The sequence below is a fragment of the Erpetoichthys calabaricus genome, chromosome 9, assembly GCF_900747795.2.
Source record: "Erpetoichthys calabaricus chromosome 9, fErpCal1.3, whole genome shotgun sequence".
In the NCBI taxonomy this organism is placed as follows: domain Eukaryota; kingdom Metazoa; phylum Chordata; class Cladistia; order Polypteriformes; family Polypteridae; genus Erpetoichthys; species Erpetoichthys calabaricus.
In genome coordinates, this window is record NC_041402.2 from 182,715,813 (window position 1) to 182,742,591 (window position 26,779).

At 38.9% G+C, this 26,779-nt stretch overlaps 2 protein-coding genes across 3 annotated transcripts in view; one reads left to right on the forward strand and one right to left on the reverse strand.

The window, feature by feature from the left end:
- The window catches only part of c5 (complement component 5), a 92,149-nt gene extending 72,068 nt beyond the window's left edge, over positions 1 to 20,081 (reverse strand). The window contains exons 1-2 of the mRNA XM_028808547.2: positions 19,921 to 20,081; positions 16,005 to 16,197 (exon numbers count right to left, since the gene is read on the reverse strand). Of these exons, the coding sequence (XP_028664380.2) occupies positions 16,005 to 16,197; positions 19,921 to 19,985 (258 nt within the window). The 5' untranslated portion in view covers positions 19,986 to 20,081. The remainder of the gene's footprint in view (positions 1 to 16,004; positions 16,198 to 19,920) is intronic.
- A 5,814-nt stretch (positions 20,082 to 25,895) lies between these two features.
- cntrl (centriolin) overlaps positions 25,896 to 26,779 on the forward strand; it is a 110,006-nt gene continuing 109,122 nt past the window's right edge. For both annotated transcript variants that reach the window (XM_051931951.1, XM_028808551.2), the window contains exon 1: positions 25,896 to 26,186. The gene's annotated coding sequence lies outside the window, so the exon portion shown is untranslated. The remainder of the gene's footprint in view (positions 26,187 to 26,779) is intronic.

Here is a 26,779-nt window from a genome sequence, read left to right on the forward strand (position 1 = left end):
GTAACAGAATACTCTTAAGTTGAGAGACGACTGCTGTGTTCAGCTTGGTATCTGCACTTTCAATCTTGCAACCCTAAATAACAAAGACTTATATAAGGATTGTGAACTGTAGCTATCCTGGGTCAACCAAGTATGTCCTTTAAGAAAGTGAATACTTGAGATCTATAGGTATGAAGTCATTAGAAAGTTCTGTGATTGTGATACACCTGTGGACATTTGAGTTACTTATCTATACATATTAATAAAAGGCAAAGCCTCACTGACTGACTGACTGACTCATCACTAATTCTCGAACTTCCCGTGTAGGTGGAAGGCTGAAATTTGGCAGGCTCATTCCTTACAGCTTACTTACAAAAGTTAGGCAGGTTTCATTTCGAAATTCTACGCGTAATGGTCATAACTGGAACATGTTTTTTGTCCATATACTCTAATGGAGGAGGCGGAGTCACGTATCGCGTCATCACGCCTCCTACGTAATCACGTGAACTAAAAACAAGGAAGAGATTTACAGCACGAGTCAAATGCGGGAACAAAGGTAAATGACGTTAATTTTTGACTGTCTTTTAATACTGTGTAAGCATACATATTAACACATGTGCAATTAAACGTGTGCATTTACGGGGTGATTTCTCAGGCTTAAAAGCTCGCCTTTTATCAAAGGCGGGAACAAAGGTTAATGACGTTGTTCACTGTCTTTTAATACTGTGTAAGCATACATATTAACACATGTGCAATTAAACGTGTGCATTTACGGGGTGATTTCTTAGGCTTAAAAGCTCGCCTTTTACTAAAAAGGTAAATGCAAAACTATTTTCAATCATTCTATGATCTGCTTCTCACAACTGAAGGCACCGTGGCTGATGTTACGTCACTTGCTGGCCAACTATAAGCGTTACCTGGTAGGTAACCAGACACTCACTTCACTCCCTTACGGGAATCGAACCTCTGAGGTTTTCTTTTGTTCTTAATTAAAATTTAAAAGCAATACTTCACTTCTGCTAAGCCCCTCTAGCACTGACGTCCGAGGTTCGATTACCGTAAGCAAGTGCAGTGAGTGTGTACGCCTGATGAGCCAAGAATAAGGGGGAAAGACGTGTCGCGTACTCTTTGCATTATTTGACAGTAAACTATTTTCAACCATTCTATGATCTGCTTCTCACAACTGAAGGCACCGTGGCTGATGTTACCTCACTTGCTGGACAACCATAAGCGTTACCTGGTAGGTAACCAGCCACTCACTTCACTCCCTTACAGGAATCGAACCTCGGATGTCAGCGCTACAGGCAAAGCCCCTAAAATTGCGCCACGGCGTGTGGTTCGTTTATTTGACAACATGTAGATCAGGGTAATTACATTCCGCGCCACGGCGTGTGGTTCGTTTATTTGACAACATGTAGATCGGGGTAATTACATTCCGCGCCACGGCGTGTGGTCCGTTTATTTGACGACATGCAGATCGGGGTAATTACATTCACGGCATTCGTAGTCTGATTCACAATCTGATTGTATGGGTGGTTACCTACCAGGTAACGCTTATAGTTGGCCACCAAGTCAGGTCGAAGTGATCACTCGAGTGAAGGCAGCTTCACAAAAAAAACAGATCCTTAACAAACTGTTGTTAGTATATTTTCCCTCAATTTAAAAAGGTTTTGTTTTCTTCTTAATAAAAATTTAAAAGCGGTACTTCGCCAGTACGAAGCGCGTGGATTTGACCGACTGACACATACAGACATATTCATGAGTGCAGGTACTTCGGAAAGAAAGCACCGTGTAAACCTAAAGTTTAAATTAAGTTCATAAACCTACAAAAGGTTGCCATTCATTTGAGGCAAGATTGCTTTTCTTCTGTACAACTATACGTTGCATTCTCAAGAGTGTGCTTGCACGGCTTTGGATATAGATATATATATATATATATATATATATGTATGTATGTATGTCTATATATAAATATGTAAGCTTATAAGTACTGCCTTACTTCTCTTTAAGAAAGGAAGATGTAATGATACTTGATTTAAACGATTCCATGTCTTCCTGGGTTTGCTTAGCTTATTGTCAATATCTTTACACCTTTTTTTAAGACTTATTGACTGAAACAGGCTTTCACGAAAAAAGTTAGGGCTTTGCTACAGGATACACCCTCCACAAGTTAAGCAACTAAAAATAAAATATATATTTCTGTTTTATTTAAACCTTTTAAGTTCGTATGCATAGCCCCATTTGGCTGTTTAATTTTTTTTTTCTTTCTTCAGTAATATTTAATCTCCTTAAAGAAAAACAACATATCCATTTTACTTTTTTTGTATCTCTTTAGTAATATTTTAGTGTAAAAGGATAACCAGTATTTAAACCTTTTATGTTACTTTATAAATTTATTTTACACAATGTTGAAAAATTAATAAGAAAGCTACATATTTTGGCAGCTGCTGCTTTAATTTTCAATGAAATGAAAAAAGCTCTCCAAGAGAAAACGTCAATGAAGAAGAAACAGTTTGCACTATCTAAAAATGAGAAACCCTCATTTATAAAAGTTTGCTGCAGATGACTTAACTGAAAATAAATGAATAGTTCCTATGTGTATAATACATATTTATCTATTTTACTTATGCCTTTATTCCAGCAACTTGCAACATCTGAGGTACAATTTGTTACATTAGTTTTGTTTTTTGCAGTACAGGCAGGTGAAGTGACTTCCTCAGGGTCACACAGTGGTGTCAGTACCAGGATTTGAACTGACAAGCTCCGGGTTTACTGAAATATTACTGAAGAAAGAAAAAAAATGAAAACGGGCAAATAGGGCTATGCATACAGATATCCATCCATCCATTATCCAACCCGCTATATCCTAAATACAGGAGCCAATAAGTAGATATGTATATATACAGTATATATATATATGTCGTGTACTCTTTGCATTTATTTGACAGTAAACTATTTCAACCATATATATATATATATGTGAATATGTATGTATATATGTATGTCTATATTTATATCTATATATATATATATATATATATATGTAGATATGTAAATTTGTATATGTATATATATATATATATATATGTATATGTGGATGTGTATATGTATATATACGTATGTATATGTAGATATGTGTATATGTAGATATGTATATATATGTATATATGTTTATGTATATATATATAGTTACATAACCTCTTTAACACACTACTTCTCCGCTGCGAAGCGCGGGTATTTTGATATATATATATATATATATATATATATATATATGACAGCAACACTCATAACAATGACAACACAATTACTTATATATATATATATATATGTATGTAGATATGTATGTGTGTATATATATATATATATATGTGTGTCAATCTATCTATGTATGTATGTCTATATATATATATATATATATATATATATATATATATGTAGATATATATATATATGTAGATATGTATATATATATGTGTATATATATGTAGATGTGTATATATGTAGATATGTAAATATTTATGTATATATATGTGTCTGTGTGTGTATGTGTATATATATATATATATATATATATATATATATATATATATATATATGTGTGTGTGTGTGTATGTATATGTGTGTGTATATGTTGATATGTGTATATATTATATATATGTGGATGTGTATATATATGTATATATATATATATGTAGATATGTGTATATGTAGATATGTATATATATGTATATATATGTTTATGTGTGTGTGTGTGTATATTATATATATAAAAGACAGCAACACTCATAACAATGACAACACAATTACATTGACAATCATGTTACGTTATTTTTAAAATGTTTCCTTTTTTTTTTCGTAACCTCTTTAACACACTACTTCTCCGCTGCGAAGCGTGGGTATTTTGCTAGTCTATATATATAAAAGTCAATGTGTGTATGTATGTTCCAGCATCACGTCCGAACGGCTGGAGCGATTTTCATGAAACTTGGTACACATGTTTCTCAATGTCAACTAAAAATACTGTAGGGTGAAATCAGCCCTCACCCACCCCCTTCTGGGTAGGGTGGGGGATGATCTTACGATCTTGTATGCATGTTATCATTCAGTTGACACTCGGAATGACCACCAGAGGGCGAACTGGAGGTGACTGACAGCATTATTTATGTTTGAGCACCACCGCACCCCTGTTGCTTTTGAAATTAAACAGAGTTCTACACGTGCAAGTGTGTGTGTTTGTCCAGCCCAGAAGTGAGACGTAGAGTCGGGGTGAGGGCTCCATCTCCGAGGATACGCAAGCAAGGGCAGCACACCGACAAAACAAAACCTCATAAGAAAGACAGTCACTTAGCTGCTAATACACAAACGATGCGAGCACGTCAGCAACACACATCCTCATAGCAGAGAGATGCTTAGAGTAGTTCTGACTATTTCAATACTTTCTAGGATCCCGTGCTGCCTACACAGTTAGTATATAGCAGGCGACTGTCTACAATCTTTGTTTAAGCAACACCGCGCCCCTGTTCCTTTTCAAATTAAATAGAGTTGGCTGGTTCCGAGCGTCAACTGGATGATAACATACATACAAGACCGCAAAACAAGCACATTAGTGAGTCTTTATTGTTTGTTCATTTATTTTTATTTTTAAAGTTGTGTTTTTTTAATTATGTTTTTCTCAAACAATTAAAAAAAAAAAACTAGTTGAATATATATTGTGGAAATAAAAAAACAATCCTAGGATTTCCCAAATCATAACTAAATATTTTTGTTATGTCAATTTGTAATGTAATGTCAATTTATTTATATAGCACATTTAAAATAACTTAGTAATGCTGTGGCCAAAGTGCTTTACAATCATAGAATAAAAGAAAAACAAAATAATTAACATAAAACATAAATAGAAATAAGATATATGAACATAAAAAACATAATAAATAGAAGTAATGTTATATAATCACAAAGAGGAAACCATCAGTATTACTGAAGGTCATGGAATGCAAGTGAATAGAAATGAGTCTTTAATCTTGTTTTGAACAGTTCAATTGTAGATGACTCCTTTATGTGATGAGGTAAAGAGTTCCACAGGCGAGGAGCAGCAGCTGCAAAAGCCCTGTCCCCCTTGGTTAAACACTTGGTACGAGGGACAACCAGAGACAGCTGACCAGAAGATCTAAGCACTCTGGATGGCTGATGTAAAACGCACAGTTCAGATAAATAGGCAGGAGCAAGCCCATGTAAAGATTTAAAAACTAGCAGCAAGATTTTAAAATCAATTCGAAATGTTATGTAAAGATATTTGCCTCTGTAGCTAAAACAAAGAATAAAATGAGTTTCTTCCAAAAGGTCAAACCCATTCAAGTGTAGCTGTGGCTTTGAGAGGCAAAGAAGTGGGTCCAGATGGAGTATCGCCATGACTGCTGAAGGCCTGTGCATTGGAGCTGGGGAGTCCTCTACAGTTGTATCTTCAACCTGAGCCTGAAACAGGGGAGAGTCCTGAGGCTTTGGAAAACATCTTGCATCACCCCAGTCCCAAAGGTATCACATCCTGGTGAGCTGAATGACTTCCGGCCTGTCGCCCTGACGTCACATGTGACGAAGACCATGGAGTGGCTGCTGCTTCACCACCTGAGGCCACAGGTTCGCCACGCCCTCGACCCTCTGCAGTTCGAATACCAGGAGAAGGTGGGAGCGGAGGATCCCTCTCCCACTTGGACAGACGCAGTGGTGCAGTAAGAATTATGTTTCTGGACTTCTCTAGCACCTTCAACACCATCCAACCTCTGCTCCTTAGGGACAAGCTGACAGAGATGGGAGTAGATTCATACCTGGTGGCATGGATCGTGGACTATCTTACAGACAGACCTCAGTATGTGCATCTCAGGAACTGCAGGTCTGACATTGTGGTCAGCAGCACAGGAGCGCCGCAGAGGACTGTACTTTCTCCTGTCCTGTTCAGCCTATATACATCGGACTTCCAGTGCAACTCGGAGTCCTGCCACATGCAAAAGTTCACTGACAACACTAGTATCGTGGGCTGCATCAGGAGTGGGCAGGAGGAGGAGTATAGGAACCTAATCAAGGACTTTGTTAAATGGTGTGACTCAAACCACCTACACCTGAACACCAACAAAACCAAAGAGCTGTTGGTGGATTTTAGGAGGACCAGACCCCTCTTAGACCCCGTTATCATCAGAGGTGACTGTGTGCAGAGGGTACAGACCTATAAATACCTGGGAGTGCAGCTGGATGATAAACTGGACTGTACTGCCAATACTGATGCTCTGTGCAAGAAAGGACAGAGCTGACTATAATTCCTTAGAAGGCTGGTATCCTTCAACATCTGCAATAAGATGCTGCAGATGTTCTATCAGATGGTTGTGGCGAGCGCCCTCTTCTACACGGTGGTGTGCTGGGGAGGCAGCATAAAGAAGAGGGACGCCTCATGCCTGGACAAACTAGTGAGGAAGGCAGGCTCTATTGTAGGTACGGAGCTGGACAGTTTGACATTTGTGGCAGAGCGACGGGCGCTGTGCAGGCTCCTGTCAATCATGGAGAATCCACTGCATCCGCTGAACAATATCATCTCCAGACACAGGAGCAGCTTCAGAGACAGACTGTTGTCAATGTCCTGCTCCACTGACAGACTGAGGAGATCGTTCCTCTCCCACACTATGTGACTCTTCAATTCCATCTGGGGGAGTAAACGTTAACATTATACAAAGTTACTGTCTGTTATACCCGCATTTTTATCACTCTTTAATTAATATTGTTTTTTATCAATATGCTGCTGCTGGAGTATGTGAATTTCCCCTTGGGGATTAATAAGTATCTATCTATCTATCTATCTATCTATCTATCTATCTATCTATCTATCTATCTATCTATCTATCTATCTATCTATCTATCTATCTATCTATCTATCTATCTATATGTAGTCTTTGTAGTAATGTGACAACTGGGCCTTATCCAACTGCAGTAATGGAAAAAAATACTGAAAGGCAATACAAATATAGAACTTATCTTTTTGGACCTGGCAACTGGGTCTTAACTGCTATAGAGCTAACATCTTTAACTAGGGAATGCCAAATGGGATTGTGTGTTAATAAGCGCTGAACTGCAGAAGGCAACGATGCTATCTTACAATTTTACTATTACCAACATATGTTCTTATTACAGTATTTCTTGTGTCTATACATAATGATATGACATTTACAATACAGTTCCAGCATAATCAGTGTCCTAGGTTCAACTTCTACCTTTAGTCATTGTCCATTTGAGGTTTGCATATTCTCATCATTTCTGCAAGGGTTTTCCTCCGGATACCATGGTTTTTGTCTTTATAACTGCAACTACAAACTAGCATAAAGCTTGCGTCTAACGCAGTCAAGATATTCTCCAAGCCCCATAACCCTGATTCGTATTAAGCAGGTTTGAAGACCTACTTATAACACATTTTTAAAGGACAAGTTCAGTATTTTTTAAGTCAGTTATTTTGCAGCAATCATGATATACAGTACATTCATTTGCCACAAGAAATTGTATACTTAAATGAAGTATTTTTTTTAATTAAAAGAAAAAAAAACACGTTTGCACGAACAGATCCACAGAAGACGCCATTGCTGTAGCTCTCCACTCTGTGCTGAGCCATCTGGAGCAGCAGCAGAGCTACGTCCGGATGCTGTTTGTGAATTACAGCTCAGCTTTTAATACAATCATTCCTGACATTCTCATCACCAAACTGGTCACTCTTGGCCTCCCCCCTCTCACATATGTCTGGATAAAAGACTTTCTTACCAACCGGCTCCAGACTGTGAGACTCTGACCCCATCACTCCTCCATTCGCACACTGAACACCGGTTCCCCGCAAGGCTGTGTGCTGAGCCCCCTTCTGTACTGTCTCTACACCCACGACTGCAGTCCGGCCCACAACAACAATCTCATCGTCAAGTTTGCTGATGACACCACAGTGGTCGGACTCATCTCAAAGGGAGACGAGGCAGCTTACAGAGAGGAGGTCCTGATGTTGGCAGCCTGGTGTTCAAAGAACAATCTGGCTCTGAACACCAGGAAAACCAAGGAGATCATTGTCGACTTCAGGAGGCACAGCATCGACCTAGCCCCCCTTTACATCAACGGCGAGTGTGTGGAGAGGGTCCAAACCTTCCGGTTTCTTGGCGTCCTTATCTCCGCTGACATCTCCTGGACAGACAGCATCACAGCAGTCATCAAGAAGGCTCAGCAGCGGTTACACTTCCTGAGGGTCCTCAGAAAGCACAACCTGGACTCCAACCTGCTACTGACCTTCTACCGCTCGTCCATCAAGAGCCTGCTGATGTATTGTATCACAGTATGGTACGGCAGCTGCACCATGGCAGACAGGGAGAGGCATCAGCGAGTAGTAAAGGCAGCACAGAAGATCATCGGCTGCCCTCTCCCCTCCTTGATGGACATTTACACCTCCCGCTGCCTCAGCAGAGCAAAAAACATCATCAAGCTCCCAACCTGGCTCTGATCTGTTTGACCTGCTGCCCTCAGGAAGGCGCTACAGGTGCATCACAACAAGGACAAACAGACTCAAGAACAGTTTTTTTCCAAAAGCCATAACCATTCTAAACTCACACATGCACTGACTACACAGTCTAACCCCCCAACCCCTGGACTTCCTTCTATCCATCAACTGTGCAATATCCAATATCTAAATGGTACTGAATAATAACTGTGTAATATCTGTATACTGTACAATATCATTACTCTCAGGGTCCAACATCCACTATTCACTGCACATGATAATCATTATTGTGCAATATTTAAATTATGTGCAATAACCCAATAGTGCAATAGTTACTTATTCTTTCCAGTATTTAAATAATGTGCAATAACTCCATTTAGTTATTATTCTTTCCATTTGTATATAGCGTCGCAGAACTTTTTTTTTGCAACTTTTTGCACCATTTGTTTATTTACTTGTTGTGTTCTACATATACTAGGGGGCTCCGCCCCCTGCTCGCTTCGCTCGCCAACCCCTGGTGTTGGGAATGACAAAGAGCGTGATGTATGAATGAGATATAGAATAGTGTGACGGTGTAGATGATGCAAATAGAAAGCAAACAATAAAGTGTGTGGCACAGTGTAAAGGTTTATTTGAAAATTTCTTTGTACACGCCGTTTAAGTGTAAAAGGTAATTCCAGCTCAGAACTTGTAAGGTCATTTAAGATGGTTATAGTTGTGATCAGAGTCAAGTTTGTCAGAGCTTAGAAAGAGTTGTGTCTTTCCAGGAAGTAATGGAATGACTTGGGTATTTATGTTTTCCACATTAATATTTTTTGGACATAATATAGTGCGTTTGTGTTAAAAGGGGCATTTGGTCTAATGAGATTGCTGTTCCAAATCTCTCTGTAACTAAGTTGTCGCAGATAAAGGCTTGAGGAATTGTAATAATATGTGGCTGAAGTCCATCTGTATTAGTGAGTGTACCATCTCTCAGTTGTAATAAGCAATTGTTATGATCTGGTTCTGGACATCGTATCTTTTTTACTAACTGTATCTTTTGAAAGCAATGCCAATTGTCTGCGTATTTTAAGGAGCACTGAACAATAGCTGAGTGCATGGCATCTGGAAGAATAGCTAATCACTGTCTAAAATCTCCTCCTCATAAAAGTACCTTTCCTCCAAATCGAATATTATTATTCATAAACGTTTGTTCATGCCATTGAACATTCATCAATAAACACATTTTTTCAAGACGGATGTCACGTGCAGTGCCACCGTAATGTTCATAGTGGATTCCGATTTGGAGGATCTAATGTAGTTGATTAAGATTTCACTTTCAGGTACATCGTCATTTATAAGCTTCTGTAGATATTCAGTATATGAATGTAAAGAAGGCAGTCTAATTTGACCCTTTTGACAACAACGTGTAAATGTATAACTTGTATTGCCAGTTGTTTCTTCAGGGAAGTGAACTGAATGACAATGATTGCAAATGACATTCATTAATCCGAATGAATTTTCCTGGTGTATGTTTTGCTTGTGCCGTTTGAGAGGCGCGTTGTTGCATGTGTAGTATTTGGGACGTGTTGTTTTGGAGCTGTAATCGATTTGCCTGTGCTGTGTGAGAAGCCCGTTGTAGCCTTCGCTGCCATTAACGTATGTCTGAGACGGGAGGTGTTTCGTTTTGAATCCGTGCCTGTTGCGATGCAGCACTTTGATTGATAGTTTGCGTCATGTGGATCTAGGATGTAGATTTGTGCATATTAAATGAACTATTGTAGGATGTAATGCAGTTCATAAAGTTTTTACTTTTAGGTACATCATTAGTTAGAAGCTTTAGTTGAGCTTTGCGTTTTTGGAGTCGAGTCATTTTTTCTTTTAGAAATATGGATAAGTAATAAGGAGTATTGCACTCACTGTTAATATGGAGCCTTTTCTGCGGTTGAAGGGTTAATAGTGCCTTATTGTAATGAGATCCACCTATGCTGCATAGCCGTCTATTTTGTTGTTTCTTTCGTGTTCGTGTGTTTGTTCCTGTTATCCTTTCCTTTTCGTTTTGTACCCTTGACCGTGTATTCATGACTTGTTTCTTTCTCAGCATGAAATATGGATAAGTAATAAGGAGGATCGCAGTCACTGTTAATATGTTTCCTTTTCTGCAGTTGAACGGTTAATAGTGCTTTATTGTAGGGAGATCCACCAATGCTGACACCTATGTCGTCTAGTGTGAAGGTGTTGATGTTCACTTTAGAATATGTGGCTTTGGGTGTCACTTCTTATGGATGTGTGTGTGTGTGGGTGGGGGGGGGGGGGGGGGGGGGGGGGGGGGGGCGGGGGGGGGGGGGGGGGGGGGGGGGGGGGGGGGGGGGGGGGGGGGGGGGGGGGGGGGGGGGGGGGGGGGGGGGGGGGGGGGGGGGGGGGGGTGGGGAGGATTGTTGTCGCGCGAGCGTCTTCTTTCTTTTTGTGTTCCTGTGTCTTGTTGAATCCCCCTGTTTGTGTGTCCCGTCCCTTGCTTGTAGGGTCTGTGGGGTGGTTTTGTGTTCTTTTTTTTGTGTTCCATGGGCTTGTTGAATCCCCCTCTTGGTGTGTGTCCCGTCCGGTGCCTGTAGGGGGGGGGGGGGTGCCTTGCTGTTGTGCGCGAGCCTCTTTTTTTTTTTTTTTTGGGTCTAGTTTCGTGTGCAATGTGTTTCGTGCTTTGCCTGCGTTTCCTCATTTCTCCATTTTTCCTGTGCTCACTCCTTTTTTCTGTGGTCTTGTCCGCCTCTCGCGGCCCCTCATCCGCCTCTCTCGCCCTCTTTTGTCCGCCTTTCTCGGCTCCTCAGCCGACTCTTTTTGCGCCTGCGCAGTACGTCTTTTTGCAGCTACGGCCCATTGCCGGATGTGCCTGCGTCCATCATCCGGTTTAGCATTCTCGGTTAGTAATATGGATGTCTGCAGTGAAAGAGCTGCTTTTAATCTCATTGTACATGTGTATAGTGACAATAAAAGGCATCCGTATTACTAACCAAGAATGGTAAACCGGATGGCATGGACATAGGTACACGGTGATGGGACCATGAGACGTACTGCGCAGGTGCGTACAGCTCAACTAATGGAAATAGCAAATAAAACAACCGCCATATTGTGAGAGGCACTACTGTGGAGTGAAGTTAGGAATAATGTGCTGCTTGGGATTGTACAAACCGCTGAACGCTTTTCACCAAATTCAAATGGCACTACTGCGGAGTGAAGTTAGGAATAATGTGCTGCTTGGGATTGTACGAACCGCTGAATGCTTTACACCAAATTCAAACACAATACAGCTCAACGACACACACACGAGCCCACCTGGATAAGATCAATGAACGCAGGCGCCTACAACACGTGTCTGAAACTGCGGAAGCAAAGCAGGCACGGGTTAAGACACTACGGGGTCCGCAAAGGTCCACAAAGATAGTACGGAATATATAAGAGCACACCGATCAAAAAAAAATCAATCGTGTAAAAGCACATAGTACACATCATGTGCTCTCAGCGCATAGAAAGTGTATAAGGACAATACGGAGAATAGAGACCCAAAGGCATTGGAGAGAAAAAAAAGGCAGATAAGAGATTATGAAAGCAGTGGAATTCGAAAGGCTCAAACAAACGATGGCGCGATACACATGCACACAAAGGTACAGAATATGAAAGCAGTAAAATTCGAAAGTATTGTAGCGTCCCACCCAGTTTGAGGGCTTTTTGGTTTTAAGTAACTGTTAGGTCCGATTGAGGGAAAGCGGAGTACAGCACGGAGGACTGATAGCGGGGTATTGATTTCATGCGGTAAGGGGGGGCGTTGGAGAGGGTGCTAGAAAGTTGTGTTTGGGGTTAGGAAGTCAGCGATTGTTCAGGTAAAACTTTTGTGACACTTTATCATGTCAGTCACTACAGTATCAAAGAAAAGATAGAAACGATTGCATTACCGCAAACAAAACGTGATTAATCATCAGAACCAGGTGTAATTGAAAAAATAGCAGGACAAATTGAGGTCTGAAAAAAAGAGTAGACAACAAAGTCTTTTCGCATTCGCATCATTCAATGGACAAAACGTGGATTTACACAATAATGGACCATATGCTATGAGAATCTGTGGTCCCACAACAGTTAAAGGAACGACAAGTTAAATTTCAAAGAGTACACAATTCGGTCGGTGTATATTGATGATCTCAGAGAAGCGATGCACATTTTAACAGGCAAAAAGAAAGGTGATGTATATAATCCGCGAGTGACCTTACACACCAAAGGAGATCGTGATATGCCATTCGTAGTAAAATGTTTACAGTTTACCGTGAGAATAACTTTTGCTATGACAATCAATAAATCACAGGGACAAACAGAAAAACTCGGATTATTTATTACAGAAACAGAAACAATATTCACTCACGGGCACTTATACGTTGCGTTGTCACAATGTGTCTCCAAAAAATATTGTTTTTAATGAAGCTTTAAAGTAAAAGTCAAAATAATGAAATTGAAACAATTCCAAAAAAAAACATGTAAAATTGTATATCCAATTAACCAAACACGGGGTTGGCGAGTGAAGTGAGCAGGGGGCGAAGCCCCCTAGTTCTATTCTATTCTGATGTAAAATGCTGCCTACAAGGCACAAGCCCAAACATAAAACAAAAACCTTAAAACCATATTCATGAAAAAAAATGTGTGTGTGTGTGTGTGTATATTTGTCAGATTCTGACAAGACCACTCTGCCCTTTACATCGTTGGCTGTCTCCTTCAGAAGCAGCCTTTGATCCCCAGAAGTGTAGTTTTCTGTAGATCACTTTTGAATGCTTCCTTGCTGTCAATAAGTGATTTAAGTGTATAGGGTAAGAGGTTTGTCAGGATTTAAACAGATAAGATTCATTGAATGTTTATGCACCCCTCACTATATTCTTATACTACATTTTCCTAGTTTTTCATGGCAGCGGCCAATGTGTTTATGCCAATGACATTCATTGCTAGTTCTAAGATCGAATGTTGCAATTATGCATTACGTCATTATTCACTCCATGTTTAAAAGTGCAATGCGGCAAGGATTTTATCATTTTTTCAACTAAATGAGAAAGAAAAACTATAGTCTTGTATTTTAGTTAAGGGAAAGACAGATGATACCGTAAGGACCACTTTTGCTTGGTCTCTGCTTGTCTTCATGGGCTTTTAATGATCGATACTTTCACTGCTCTATGGTATTCTGACCCATTTGCTTGTCCCTGACTTCCTCTTTGCTGTGTTCTGGTGTTCAGCAAGTGAAAAGGCATTTCCAACAAGACTTTACTTCACGATCCATGCCTGTTCCATTCATTATGACTTTGGTACATGTTTTAGAATAATCGGCTTGTGTTCTGTGGTTTCCCAGTATAATAATCCAGCCTGCCTCTTTGACGTAGGCACCGTAAAGAAAAGAAAACAACTAATCTCTCAGACACACTGCCTCCTTTGATCACCCCAAGATCAAAACACATGTCTGTATTAGCCAGAATATACTAAACAAGGAGCTACAACAGAATGGAGACAAATGAAGCAGACAGAATTAGAGAAGCAAAAACAGGGAAATATGCATTCTAAAGCAACAGAGAAGCTTGAGATTTCTTCTTCTTCTTTTGGCTGCTCCCGTTAGGGGTTGCCACAGCGGATCATCTTCTTCCATATCATCCTGTCTTCTGCATCTTGTTCTGTTACACCCATCACCTGCATGTCCTCTCTCACCACATCCATAAACCTTCTCTTAGGCTTTCCTCTTTTTCTCTTTCCTGGCAGATCTATCATTAACATTCTTTTCCCAATATACCCAGCATCTCTCCTCTGCACATGTCCAAACCAATGCAATCTCGCCTCTCTGACTTTGCCTCCCAACCTTCCAACCTGAACTGACCCTCTAATGTACTCGGTTCTAATCCTGTCCATCCTCGTCACACCCAATGCAAATTTTAACATCTTTAACTCTGCCACCTCCAGCTCTGTCTCCTGCTTTCTGGTCAGTGACACCGTCTCCAACCCATATAACATAGCTGGTCTCACTATTTTCCTGTAGACCTTCCCGTTCACTCTTGCTGATACCTGTCTGTCACAAATTACTCCTGACACTCTTCTCCACTGGCAAGATAACTAAAATGTATTTTCTGAATACCTGCTCCACCAATCTGTGGTAATAAATTATGATGTCTTTTAATGTCATAGGCAGAATGCATACATAACTTGAGTCTCACCTTTACAATGTGATATACCAAAGATCAGTGCCATACTGGGAGTGGCATTTTAAAGTTCATGTGACCAGATTCATTAGCAAAGGAACTACATAAACAATGCCTAATGGATAAGTTAACCACACTATTTCTCACACAGAAAATAAGGGTTTCAGCCTGGGGGGCTTGGCAGCCAGAGATTCATGTTGCTGCTTCACAGGTCCATGTGACTGCATTTGAAATCCCAGCTTGGTCACTGTTTATGTGGATTTTGCACATTCATTTGGTGTATTGCTTTTTCTTGGGGTGAACTACCACAATCCAAAAATATGCAGTTTAGGCCCACTGGGCAATTCACATGTTTCTGAGTATGTTCTTTGGTAGGGTTTGTTTTTGCCTTGGTCCCTACATTGCCAGGATAAGCTACAATCCCCTAACGTCTGGTAAGCAGATTTAAAAAATGGATAGACAAAGCATGAGCCTGTATTCTTTGAAGAGTTCTTTAAAGAGAAAACTGAAAAACATTTCAAACTACAAGTGAAATTCTCTAAAACAGGTGCCATAAAAATGTCCTATATACCTGTATGTTATTTTGCTTAGTGAACATTAAAAGTTTGACAAAACACTTTTTGCGGCTGTATTTTTTTTTTTAATGTTAGAATTTCAGAGACTTAACCATTGGCATAATTATGTCGCTGGCATAATTTTATACACTTGATCTACTGTATATAGTGTTAAATCTCACTAGCTACATATTTTTGCTGTGTATATGTAAACCACAGTCATTGCAAAATGAATGGGGCTTACAATCATAACTGAAGACACAACAATACTCCCAAATCTAGAAAAGATAGATGGCATAAGAGGGAGTGTTGCACCTCATAGGTCTTAAATCGAAAACAAATTCTAGGTTCATGCTACATTTGTGTGGACTTTGTTTTTCTCTTGCTATGCTTGCATAAGTTTCCATAAGTAACATGATGATAGATCATGTTAACTTTGAGTCTCACTGGTGTTGACATCATACGTCCCATTTTACCTCCCATTTTTCCACGGCTGTCTGTTTTTCTCAGCCAGTAAAAATCGTCTCATTATTTGCCAACAGTAAATGCCATGCCTATATCTGAATACCAGTAATTAGTTGGTGTCATCGAGTAAGTAAAATGTGATCAACTTATTGACACTCATCATTAGTCCAACAGCATTAACTTTTAGATGATTTCTTTCATGGTAGTTAAATTTCTCAGTTTTTGCTTAGATTTAAGTTATTTACCTAAAATGTTCATTGTGACTGCATGAACGATGACATTTTATGGTATAAAATAATAAAGTACCTTGAGCATGACAGAGTTCTGGTAATTGTTTGCTGCATTTAGAGTCACAGTGTCTGTAGCAAGGGTCATATTCTTGCTAGGGAAGTTCTTGACGGATATAGTAAATGTAGATTCACTGTTATACCCAAAAAGCTGGATCACAACCTTTTCATAGGCATCCACTCGGATAAATTTAGGAGCCGTAACAAGGAACCTGTCATTAAGGAAAAGAATAGCAGTTTAAGACATTTGAAAAAAATGTCAGTTGTATAAAAAATATGCTTAAAGAAACATTTCATCATATTTTATTTACACAAGATCATTGTTATGCCGAGACAGGGCCAGGAAGAATGAAACTATAATCAAAGGATTAAGATATCTCCGTATCTTTAGATTTGGCAGACATATGGTGCTGGAATATAAGGCAGCACTAAGTGACTCCTGGATAAATGACCTTGGCAACATGTTGTGGTGTTCAGGCAACAAATGTAAAAAAAAAAAAAAAAAAAAAACAGTGGACAGTACAAAACAAATATGGCATTGAAGTAAATACTAAAGCAAACATTAAGTTAAATGAACTATTTCAAAACTAATCATAAACCAGTGACAGTCATCCCAAAATGCTCCTAAGAGAAAATATATACCACCCAGGAGTCTGAGCCAAATAAACAAATAAATAAATGAAAGCTAATCAGAACTTTCATGTTTTAAATGCTACATGCTTATTTCACAACTAATTTTTAAAATGTGTTTATGCTGACGATGCTCATTGCTAATTTATGATCACTAGCGGCATTATGTGTGACCTCATCAAGCTGCCCTGTAAAAAGATGACACCACAGTAGCACCAATATATTGCCTGTGCCTCCCTTAGTATTTAATAAAGCCAAAAGGCATTACAAGACAATATTTGTTCTAGGATATAACCCCTTACGTTTTGGTTTGTGTTTCTGTATAGAAAACGCATGCTGTAATTTATAAGGTAAAATTCCATGTTAATTAACCATTTGAAGAAAAAAAAAAACTTATGTTCTGTAACAGTTCCCTTGAACCTGTTGAGGCCCTGGTAATGTTTTCCCATATATCTTTGTGTCAGAAGCAGCCAAAAGAAGAAGAAGAAGAAGAAGATTATGTCAACAAAACAGTTGTAATATTTGCGCCATTTACACATGTTAGACTGGCACAGTGATTATCAAAGTGGGGGGGGGGGGCTCTGTGACACTACATTTATGTGTTTCAAGTCGGAGCAATAAAAACAGTTGCTAAGGGTTGTTTCTCAGACAGCGAAAAAAAAGTGAAGTAAACCATTGACACATTTTTGATAAGATAACAAAAATCAGTGACTCCCCTAAGGTAGGTAAGTCAGATGAAGGTAGTCACTCAAAACCGAAGTCAAGAAAATATGACAAAGCCTACATCGCTCTTGGGTTCACTGTCGTGTGTGGCCTAAGGTGAGGGGAGACCATTGTTTCTTCTTTGTCTGAAAACTCTGGCAGGTGACAGTATGAGGCCAAACAAGTTAAGAATGCACATAAACACATTTCACTCCAGTTACATCAATAAACCACTTGACTTTTTTCAGAGAAAACTAAAAATATACCATGAGCAGGAAAGTTCCCTTGTAAAAGTGGCAACAGTGAATACAAAAGCACAAATAGCCTCGTACAAAGTTGAATACAGAGGTGCACAAAACAAGAAACCACACAAAATCACAGAGGACCTCATCTCTCCCCATAACCTTGCATATGGTGTCTGTTATTCTGGATGAGAATAGATCCTCAAAACTAAAGGCCATCCCAGATGACACGATTGCAAGATGAATATGTGACATTTCAAACGACTTGGAGGAACAGCTCATCGAAAGAGTCGCGTTTTGCTTTACAAGTTGACAAGGCTACTTATAGCAATAAAGGCTGCTTGTTCACTACTTACATCCACTTTGTTGATGCCAATTTGCTGTTCTGCAACTACATGCAATGCAGTGCAACAACTAAGGAACTGGTTAAGATTCTTGACTGTTATCTGACAGAACATGGGCTGATATGGGAATACTGCGTGAACTTTTGTATGGATCGTGCACAGACCATGTTGTGGTGAAAAAGTGGATTGCAGGCCCTAATCAATGGGGTCTCTGCAAACATGCAGTAAACACACTGCTTTTTTACACAGAGAAACACTGGCATCAAGGAAGATTAGCCATAAGCTGTAAGGGTTTTTGACTTTTGTTATTACAACTCAGGTTCAGGTTTAAAACTCAGAAAATGAGTGAATTCTGGCTTGGTGTGGAGAGGGAGTACTCATTTATAGGACAGAAGGTTGTGAGCATTCTTTCCTTTTACAAAAACGTTCTGTGTAGCCTTTGTACAAAAACCTAGACAAAAGCTGAGGTATCACCTTGGCGACCCCATGTACTTTTGGAACTGTGAGAGGAAAATAGCACGACTTTACAGACAGGAGTCCAATGCAGAACTCTACTTACTTTTTTACTTTGTAAAAAAAATTTATTAACTGCTGATGATGTAGATCGTTTTGTCTGTGCTGAAATTCCAAACAGAGAAACTTATCCTGACCTCATTAAAAAGATTCAGCATATTGGGACTCACAAGATTACAAATATTGTTTTTACAGAAGTTCTGAAATAAAACTGAAGCTAATGAAATAGCAACAATTCAAAGAAAAAAAAAAATCTTAAAAGTGTGTATCCGGAAAAACAAACACAGGGGTTGGCGAGCGAAGCGAGCAGGGGGCGAAGCCCCCTAGTATATATATATATATATATAATATTACTGATCCAAAAAATTGTACAGGTAGCTTCAGTACATGGGGCTTTGGGAATTAAATGTCAATTACTTCCAAAAGGGGGCATGACAGAAAATATTTGAGAACCACAGCCAATGGTAGTAAGAAGACCAGAGACAGACTCTTGACGAAAAAGCCAAAGTAAAGCTGGAATGATTTGATTTCCATAAAGAATAAATGGGATCCAGCTATTTAAGAAAACGTTAAGTAATACAATGGTTCTGAAATGTACATATCAGTGCACATAATGGCACATGGTGCCAATAACAGACATTTAAAACTTGTGCTTAAACAATCTTGAGCTGTGGTAACTTCAGATATACAAAATATAACTGCCACTTGGAATAGTATTTCTGTGCTTTACTTAACTATATTTGGACTATACTGAATGTAGTTTTGTATTTTATATTAGTGAAATGTTTGAATATGTACTTCACTCTGACCGTGTGAACAGGAAGTGCATCATACCAAATTATAATAAATCTTACTCATCTGCAAAACTACTGTAGCTTTCGTAAAATAGATGACTCAAGACCAGTAGCACTCTGCAAGTCAATAATTTCCCTACAGCTCTCACCATTTTCACTAAATTGGTTTGATACATGTCTGTTTCCACCACACTTCCAAACCTTCAACCCACCATCTTAAACTTTACTTTATAAAGAACTACAGAGTATAAAGAGCTGTCTAATTAATTATATTGCCTGATACTCTTAATGAATTTTGTAATCATTCTGTAATGTATACTATATTATGTATTACAATTATTTCATTTCATTTCAAATACTGTATATTTTGTCAGTATGGTTAATTCTGAACATTATTACATTTACAGCTGTAACAAATATAGAATCAACAAGCAATAAGTTAAACTGCTTTGCATCTTTAAATTGTCATGTACACTCTTGGTTAAGGCAGGAGCAGGACTATCTCAAGCCATTTTTTGTAAATATAACAAAACCTTCTGTATAATCAACAGGACAAACTGAAAAATAGGTTATACAGAATAAAAGATGTTTGCATTAGGTCACACCTCTCCAGATACAGCAACCTTTCCTAAGTCCCATAGCCTCTTTCTAGGTCCTCAGGGAATTTGTCTTTGCAAACTGGAAAATATATGAACATAAACTGCACTCACGTCTTTTCCTGTGCATTGTTCAGTCCCATACATAGCAGACAGCAAAGCAAGTGCCACAGATGCATGTTGTAGAGACAAAATGTGCAACAAGCTAGTCCCTTGTATTTAGTAAAATTTCACAAACAGCTGAGTTACTGTTTGACTATTGTTAATGATTAAAAATGCTAAAGCAGCTTTGCCTTTCGAAACCACTGTGATTGTCTTTTGTCTATGGTTTAAATAGTGAAGGCATTTTATCATCGTAATTGTATTTCTGGCTTCAGTATGCCTGTTCCATAACATTGTAAATTGTTACTACTAACTACACTTGACCACATATTAAGATATTAATAGCTGTAAGCCATTAAACTTATAAAGATTTGTATATTTGCTATGATCATGTTGGCCCCTTTCCTCATAATGTTAATGAATGGATACAGATTACAGTATTTAGCTATCAAACAAAATCCATCCAGCCGTCCATTTTCCAACCTGCTGAATCCGAACACAGGGTCACGAGGGTCTGCTGGAGCCAATCCCAGCCAACACAGGGCACAAGGCAGGAACCAAGCCCAGGCAGGGTGCCAACCCACCACAGATCAAACAAAATACATTCTTTAATTATTTGTCTAGAAATTATGCACTTAAAAATCTAAGTATTTCCTGGAAGACCAAGTCCAGATATGAGGACAAATATTAAAGAAGCAAATCTACCAAATGATTCATAATAATGTGTTATTCCCTTTAGTTTTTTATTGTCAATGGCTCATTTTTGTGTTTGGTATACTTCTTACAAGAGTTTGTTTCTTCAAAGATGAATATATACCTAAAATGAACATTTTTCACACATTTTTAAAATTCACTTTATTTTATTTTGGGTTGTTACTCTTCAAAGAGATTGATTCAGTCAACTAAAACATTTGAAGTTTATTTCATGCAGGACCTTTGACAGAACTACGGTAATCCTCACAAGGCTCTTCAAAAAATTTTAAATCAAAGCAACACAGTTAAATTTGGATTTAAAATACAAAAGAACAAGCAAATTAACAATTATTGAACATTATGTTATATAGCAACATTTTCAAATGAACATTACCCAAAGGTACTTACTTACTGTACGTCACTTTGTTTTTAAACAGTAAGCACACTGTGACCTGTGATTGTGAAGTGCATGAAATAGATATAAAAACCTGAATGGCGTATACATGCATACCTTGAAGCTTCATGACTAATAACATGAACTCATTATTTTGTCTTTGTAAGGACAAAGCATAAGAGCAAATTTAATTTATGACACTTGTAACATAAGCAAATGTAATCTATTCATTAATTTTCTAAATCTGTTTTCTTAACACAGTGTTGCCAAGATCCAGAGACTATTCTAAAAGGATATTTAGCAAACAGTTTACAAGCACACATGATTGCAGCAAAGCAAATGGAATTTTATTCACGGCCAAGCTGTTACAGTAAAGGTAAACTTTAAAAATTTTCGGGAATATAGCTCTTCAGACAAGAAGGTCATTCACATGTTAGATGAATAACAGACAAGTCAGGTCAATTTGGTATATCTAAATTGTCTATGTTTACAAAAATTAAACTACAAGTACTACAGTAGCTAAAAAAATTGATGCAAAGATCATTTGGATATTTTTAGTGTTTATATGCTTATTTTTTTCTGTCAAAGTTTCCAAACAACTGAAAGCTTTCCTGCTTTTAAAAATTAATGGTATGGGGAATTTTGATTACAAGCCTGTGTTTATTCTATTTGACCTAAGCAAACAGTCAGATAAATTAATCAATTATGCCAACAAAAAGGACAGCATGTTACCACAGAGGTTAAAAATGCTCACAAATTCCTAGCCCAACTATCATCTAGGTAGATTCTGCACATTCTCCCAGTGTCCGTGTGAGTTTACACCCCACACACCCCCAAGGAGATAATGTCAGATGGACTGGTGATTAGAAATGGATCATGTGTGTTTGTGTGTGTTAGTGTGGATGGCCATCCAGGGTTGGTTCCTGACCTGTACTTGATACTGCCAGTATAGGCACAGGTTATCAAAGTCTCTGAATTGGATTAGATAAGTTTGAGTATAGTATGTTATGCCAACAAACATTGTACATTTTAATAAAAATAAATTATGCTGCTTCCTTCACAAAGCAACAGTTTAAAAAAAATTTTTCTAACCAGCCATATTTGGATTAAACATGTAAGAGATCAAGTGTTACAGTGGTGCAGTAGTTATCTGCACTGCCTTATATATCTATCTAGGGACCTGGTCAAATAATGAAGCTTACATGTTTTCAATGGGGCTTTCTCTGCACACTCCAGCTTCCTCCCACTTTCCAATAACATCCATGGTAGGTTCTTAGGCATGTCTACTGTATATTGACGTAGTATAAATGAGTTTAGGATGCCCTATGTTAGAGTGGTGTCTCATCTGGTAGCGACGCCTGTCTTATGCTAAATGCTCCTGGGATAGGTTTTGGGTCCATGTGACACTTAATGGACAAAGTATGATGAGTGGACGAAAAATGTCTAAATTAAACAGCCTGTTAATAAATACTATATTGTAAGAGGGGTGTGCATTAATAAGGTGAGGTTTGGAAGGTGTTGATCATAAAGTCTTTATTTGTTATTTGGATGTTCTTTTTAAGAATGCATATACTGGGTTCAAGTCCAAGTGTCTGTTAATGGTGTTTTCACTAGAGAGCCAAGATTCAGACAGCTCTCTAGCACTCTTGGTATTGGTCCTGAATTTTACTTTCAGTGTCCCAGCTAAATGTGAGTCTAGTGGAACTTGTATGTACGTAAATCAGAGACTGTGGGTCCTTCCTTCTGACAGCATTGAGATGTTCCTGTATACGTGTTGTGAGTATTTTAGATGTTAGTTTCATGTGTAACGTTGGCCATGCATTGCCATTGACCAGTAGGGGGTGTTGCAGCACCCCAAACACAACTGCGCAGACACAAGTCCCAGGCGCACACACAAGTATTTATTATACAAAAATATCTTAAAAAGGTTTCAACAAAGGCACGATAGTAATAACAATTCTTCTGTATCTTTCTCCACATCTCCCACGCAAGTTTGTTCATTTCCAACTGACTCCAACTTACTTGGATGAGGTTGAGTGGCTTCTTTTATGCCAGACCTGGAAGTATTTCTGGTGCTAGAGCATAGCCTGATGGAAGTACTTCCAGGGCAATCAGAAGTCCCAAAAAGTAAGGATTGTGAATCCCTTCAGCTCTCACTGGCAGCCCCCACGGAAATCAACAGAACTGCTTCATGGGACTACAAGTTCCAGCAGGCCCTGTGGACGTCCGTGAGGATCCTAACCCAAGAGAGCTGCCACCTAGCATATAGGGGGAGAAAATATTTATCCGTGCTCATTTCCCCCAGTCCTTCTATTGTACTGGCCTCACCGATGCCAGTCTCTGCATGTTGTTTCTTACACTCTCTCTCTCTCAGTCAGTCAGTCACTTTCCAACCCGCTATATCCTAACACAGGGTCACGGGGGGTCTGCTGGAGCCAATCCCAGCCAGCATAGGGCACAAGGCAGGAACAAATCCCGGGCAGGGCACTAGCCCTGACATTACACTGCCTAATACTTCTAAAGAGTAAACAAACAAAGTGACTTTGCCTCCTGAGCTACACCACCATTCTACTATTACTAGAGGATAATACTAGATCTTTTTTTGTTAAACTGTGCCACTATATTGAAAGTCATAAAATACAAATAAATTACATAGGGATAAAGGAATTATTAAATTTCCATTAAACTGTATTCCATGATAACATTTACCAGTCTTTCAGCAGTTCTTTTTTATATACATTAAGGCAATGGTCTCAAACTCCAGTCCTGGAGGACCATTGTGGCTGCAGGTTTTCATTCTCACCCTTTTCTTAATTAATGACCTGTTTTTCCTGTTAATTAACTTTGTTTGTGTGGTGTAGTGGTTAAGGCTTTGGGCTTCAAACCATGTGGTTGTGGGTTCAAATCCTGTGACTAACCCTCTGTGACCATGAGCAAGTCACTTTGCCTGTATGCTCCAACTGGGAAAACAAAAATAAACTGATTATATCTCATATTTTGTAAGTTACCTTGGATAAAGGCATCAGCCAAATAAAACTGTAATAGCGACTTGCTCTTGAAGACGTCAACCCCTTAATTGTTTTTTTCCTTAATTAGCAGCCAAACAATAATGAAATGCAAAATGAGCCAAAACAACTGGTTGTCCATCATACAATATCTGAAAATAAAGAAAGATGAAAGTCTCAGGAATATTGATCTGCTCAGGTCCCCAAAACATTTGAAATGTGCTCTTAGAAAAGAGAAAATCAATAATGTCAGAAATGTCTGCTGTTAAACAATGAGAGCAGCAACAAGCCATGGAATGAAAGAACGAGTTTAATTAACAACAAGACTCAGCACCTAATGAAGCAACTGGCTGGAGTTTGAGGCCCTGACTTAGTTGGTGGACGGCACGGTGGCGCAGTGGGTAGCACTGATGCCTCGCAGTTGGGAGACCTGGGGACGTGGGTTCGCTTCCCAGGTCCTCCCTGCGTGGAGTTTGCATGTTCTCCCCGTGTCTGTCTGGGTTTCCTCCGGGTGCTCCGGTTTCCTCCCACACTCCAAAGACATGCAGGTTAGGTGGATTGGCGATTCTAAATTGGCCCTAGTGTGTGCTTGGTGTGTGTTTGTGTGTGTCCTGTGGTGGGTTGGCACCCTGCCCGGGATTGGTTCCTGCCGTGTGCCGTGTTGGCTGGGATTGGCTTCAGCAGACCCCCGTGACCCTGTGTTTGGATTCAGTGGGTTGGAAAATGGATGGATGGACTTAGTTGGTCTACTGTTGGTTCACTCACTTCACACTTCATTTCTGTTTGGGTCCCATTTAAGGAAAGAAAAAAAAATGCAATGGAACGATCAGGGGAACAATTTTTTAAAACAAGTCAATTAAAATAAAAGGAAAAGGAGTTAATTAGTAGCAAAAACTGGTCACCAATTAAGAAAAGGGGTAGAATGAAAACCCTCAGCCACTGAGGCCCTCCTGGACCGGAGTTTGAGACCACTGCTTTAAGGCAAAGACATTTGTATCCATGTTATTTTGAAAAAATAAAGAAACAAGAAGTCATGTTAAGACAATTATATTTATGAATAATAAAAAATGTCTAAAATAATGACAAAATGAACAAAAAGGTCATCTTGCTTATTTTCTAAGATAAAAGCAAAAGTTACAATCTCCAGAGAAACAATCAAAGTAGAAAATCTTTTTGGTGTAGCTTCTTATGCAAACCATACCAGACCTTCTTGGAATAAATACAAAATTAAAAATAAATGATCGTTTTTTTCAGTATCACTACCAAAATCACAGTTAAAAATTTCTTAGAAGAGCATACAGCTTTTACAATTTAAAAAACAAAGTATATCTTTAGATTTTCTTAAATGAGGTGCAGTGTTCTCTGGATAAAACTTATGATATGGAATTCATATTTGAATACGTTGGATATAATAGTGCTAAAAGAACTACGTATTGCTTTATTTGAAAGAACGTTATGTCTAAATCCAAGTCCTTGAAGTAATAATAAAGGAGGACAGGAATTATTGCAACAGAATTTGAAAAAGAACTCTGCGCCAGAAAAGAACAATAGCCTTAATGGTAAAAGTATATTCTTCACAAAGGATAAGGTTTCCAATTTTTTATCATAATCATTTATTGAACTCTTCTGCATTTATCAATAATTTACGTTCTGTTACCTTTAAACAATACTTCCAGTGCAGCAGTTTATTCATTTTTTTTGCACAACAGTGTTTTCTATTTGCAATTTAAGAATTTACCGCGCTCCGACGCTGTGGCGACGTCAACGTCAAAATGCGCCACTGCAAGCCTACGCCGCGCGCCAGTCCTCTCTCTCTCTCCCGCCCATTTGCTACCCGCCCCTCCCCAGGGAAAAGGGAAAAAAGTCGCGTTGTTGACGTCAGTTATAAGCGCGCCTCCCAGATGGTTGTGCAGCTCTGAGCGTCGCTCCCGTTGCAACTTCCCCATTTTCTTCCCAAAAGCGGAGACGAATGAAAGAGGACGTTTCGAATGCTTTTTTTTTCGCTTTTTTCACAGGAGACAGCGGATGCAGACAATGCCTAATCAGGGACTGCCGTGCTACTGACTGTCACTTTTAATCTCAGGTGCTGACCGGTGGCCGCGTAGTTGAAGTGGAGGTTTGGGTTGCTATGGTAACTTATCCAAGCAAATTCCCATACAGGAGAACGGCCCTCGCCACTGTCACTTGTAAGTACGGGTTTTTCATTTTTAAATATAAAATTTCAACGTCGTCAAAAGAAGAAAAAAAATCAAAAACAGAATGATTCATATTCCTTCCTTGCATTTTATCATGCATTATATTCAGCGATCGTGTATTATGTCAATTGAAATGTATTATCGTTTGAAAATCCGTTTTGAAATATATCGTTTCCTTCATAAAGTGCCTCGTGATGGTGTACGATGTGAAAGCCGCTATATAACATTCCAGTTATTTATGATAAAATCCTCTCTATACCATATAAACTAATTTCATTTTGTCGAGATGAATAGCAAGCAGTTAAGCGTTTGCTAAAATCAGTATTGCGTGCCGTGAGGCTATAACGTATACAGATTTCTTCACTTTCTGCACACTTTATGGTGTTGTAGAATTAATTCTAAATGGATCGATTTGCCATTTTATTCAGAATCCTAAACTGAAATTCCTCCTTTTATATAAGTATTTTGGCTCTTTGCTGTTGCACTCCAAGTTGTAGTCAGGTGCATCTTGCTTGCTTTAATTATCCTTGAGATGGGTCCAGAACTTGATCGCTGTCCACCAGTGGCAAACTGAAATGATTGGG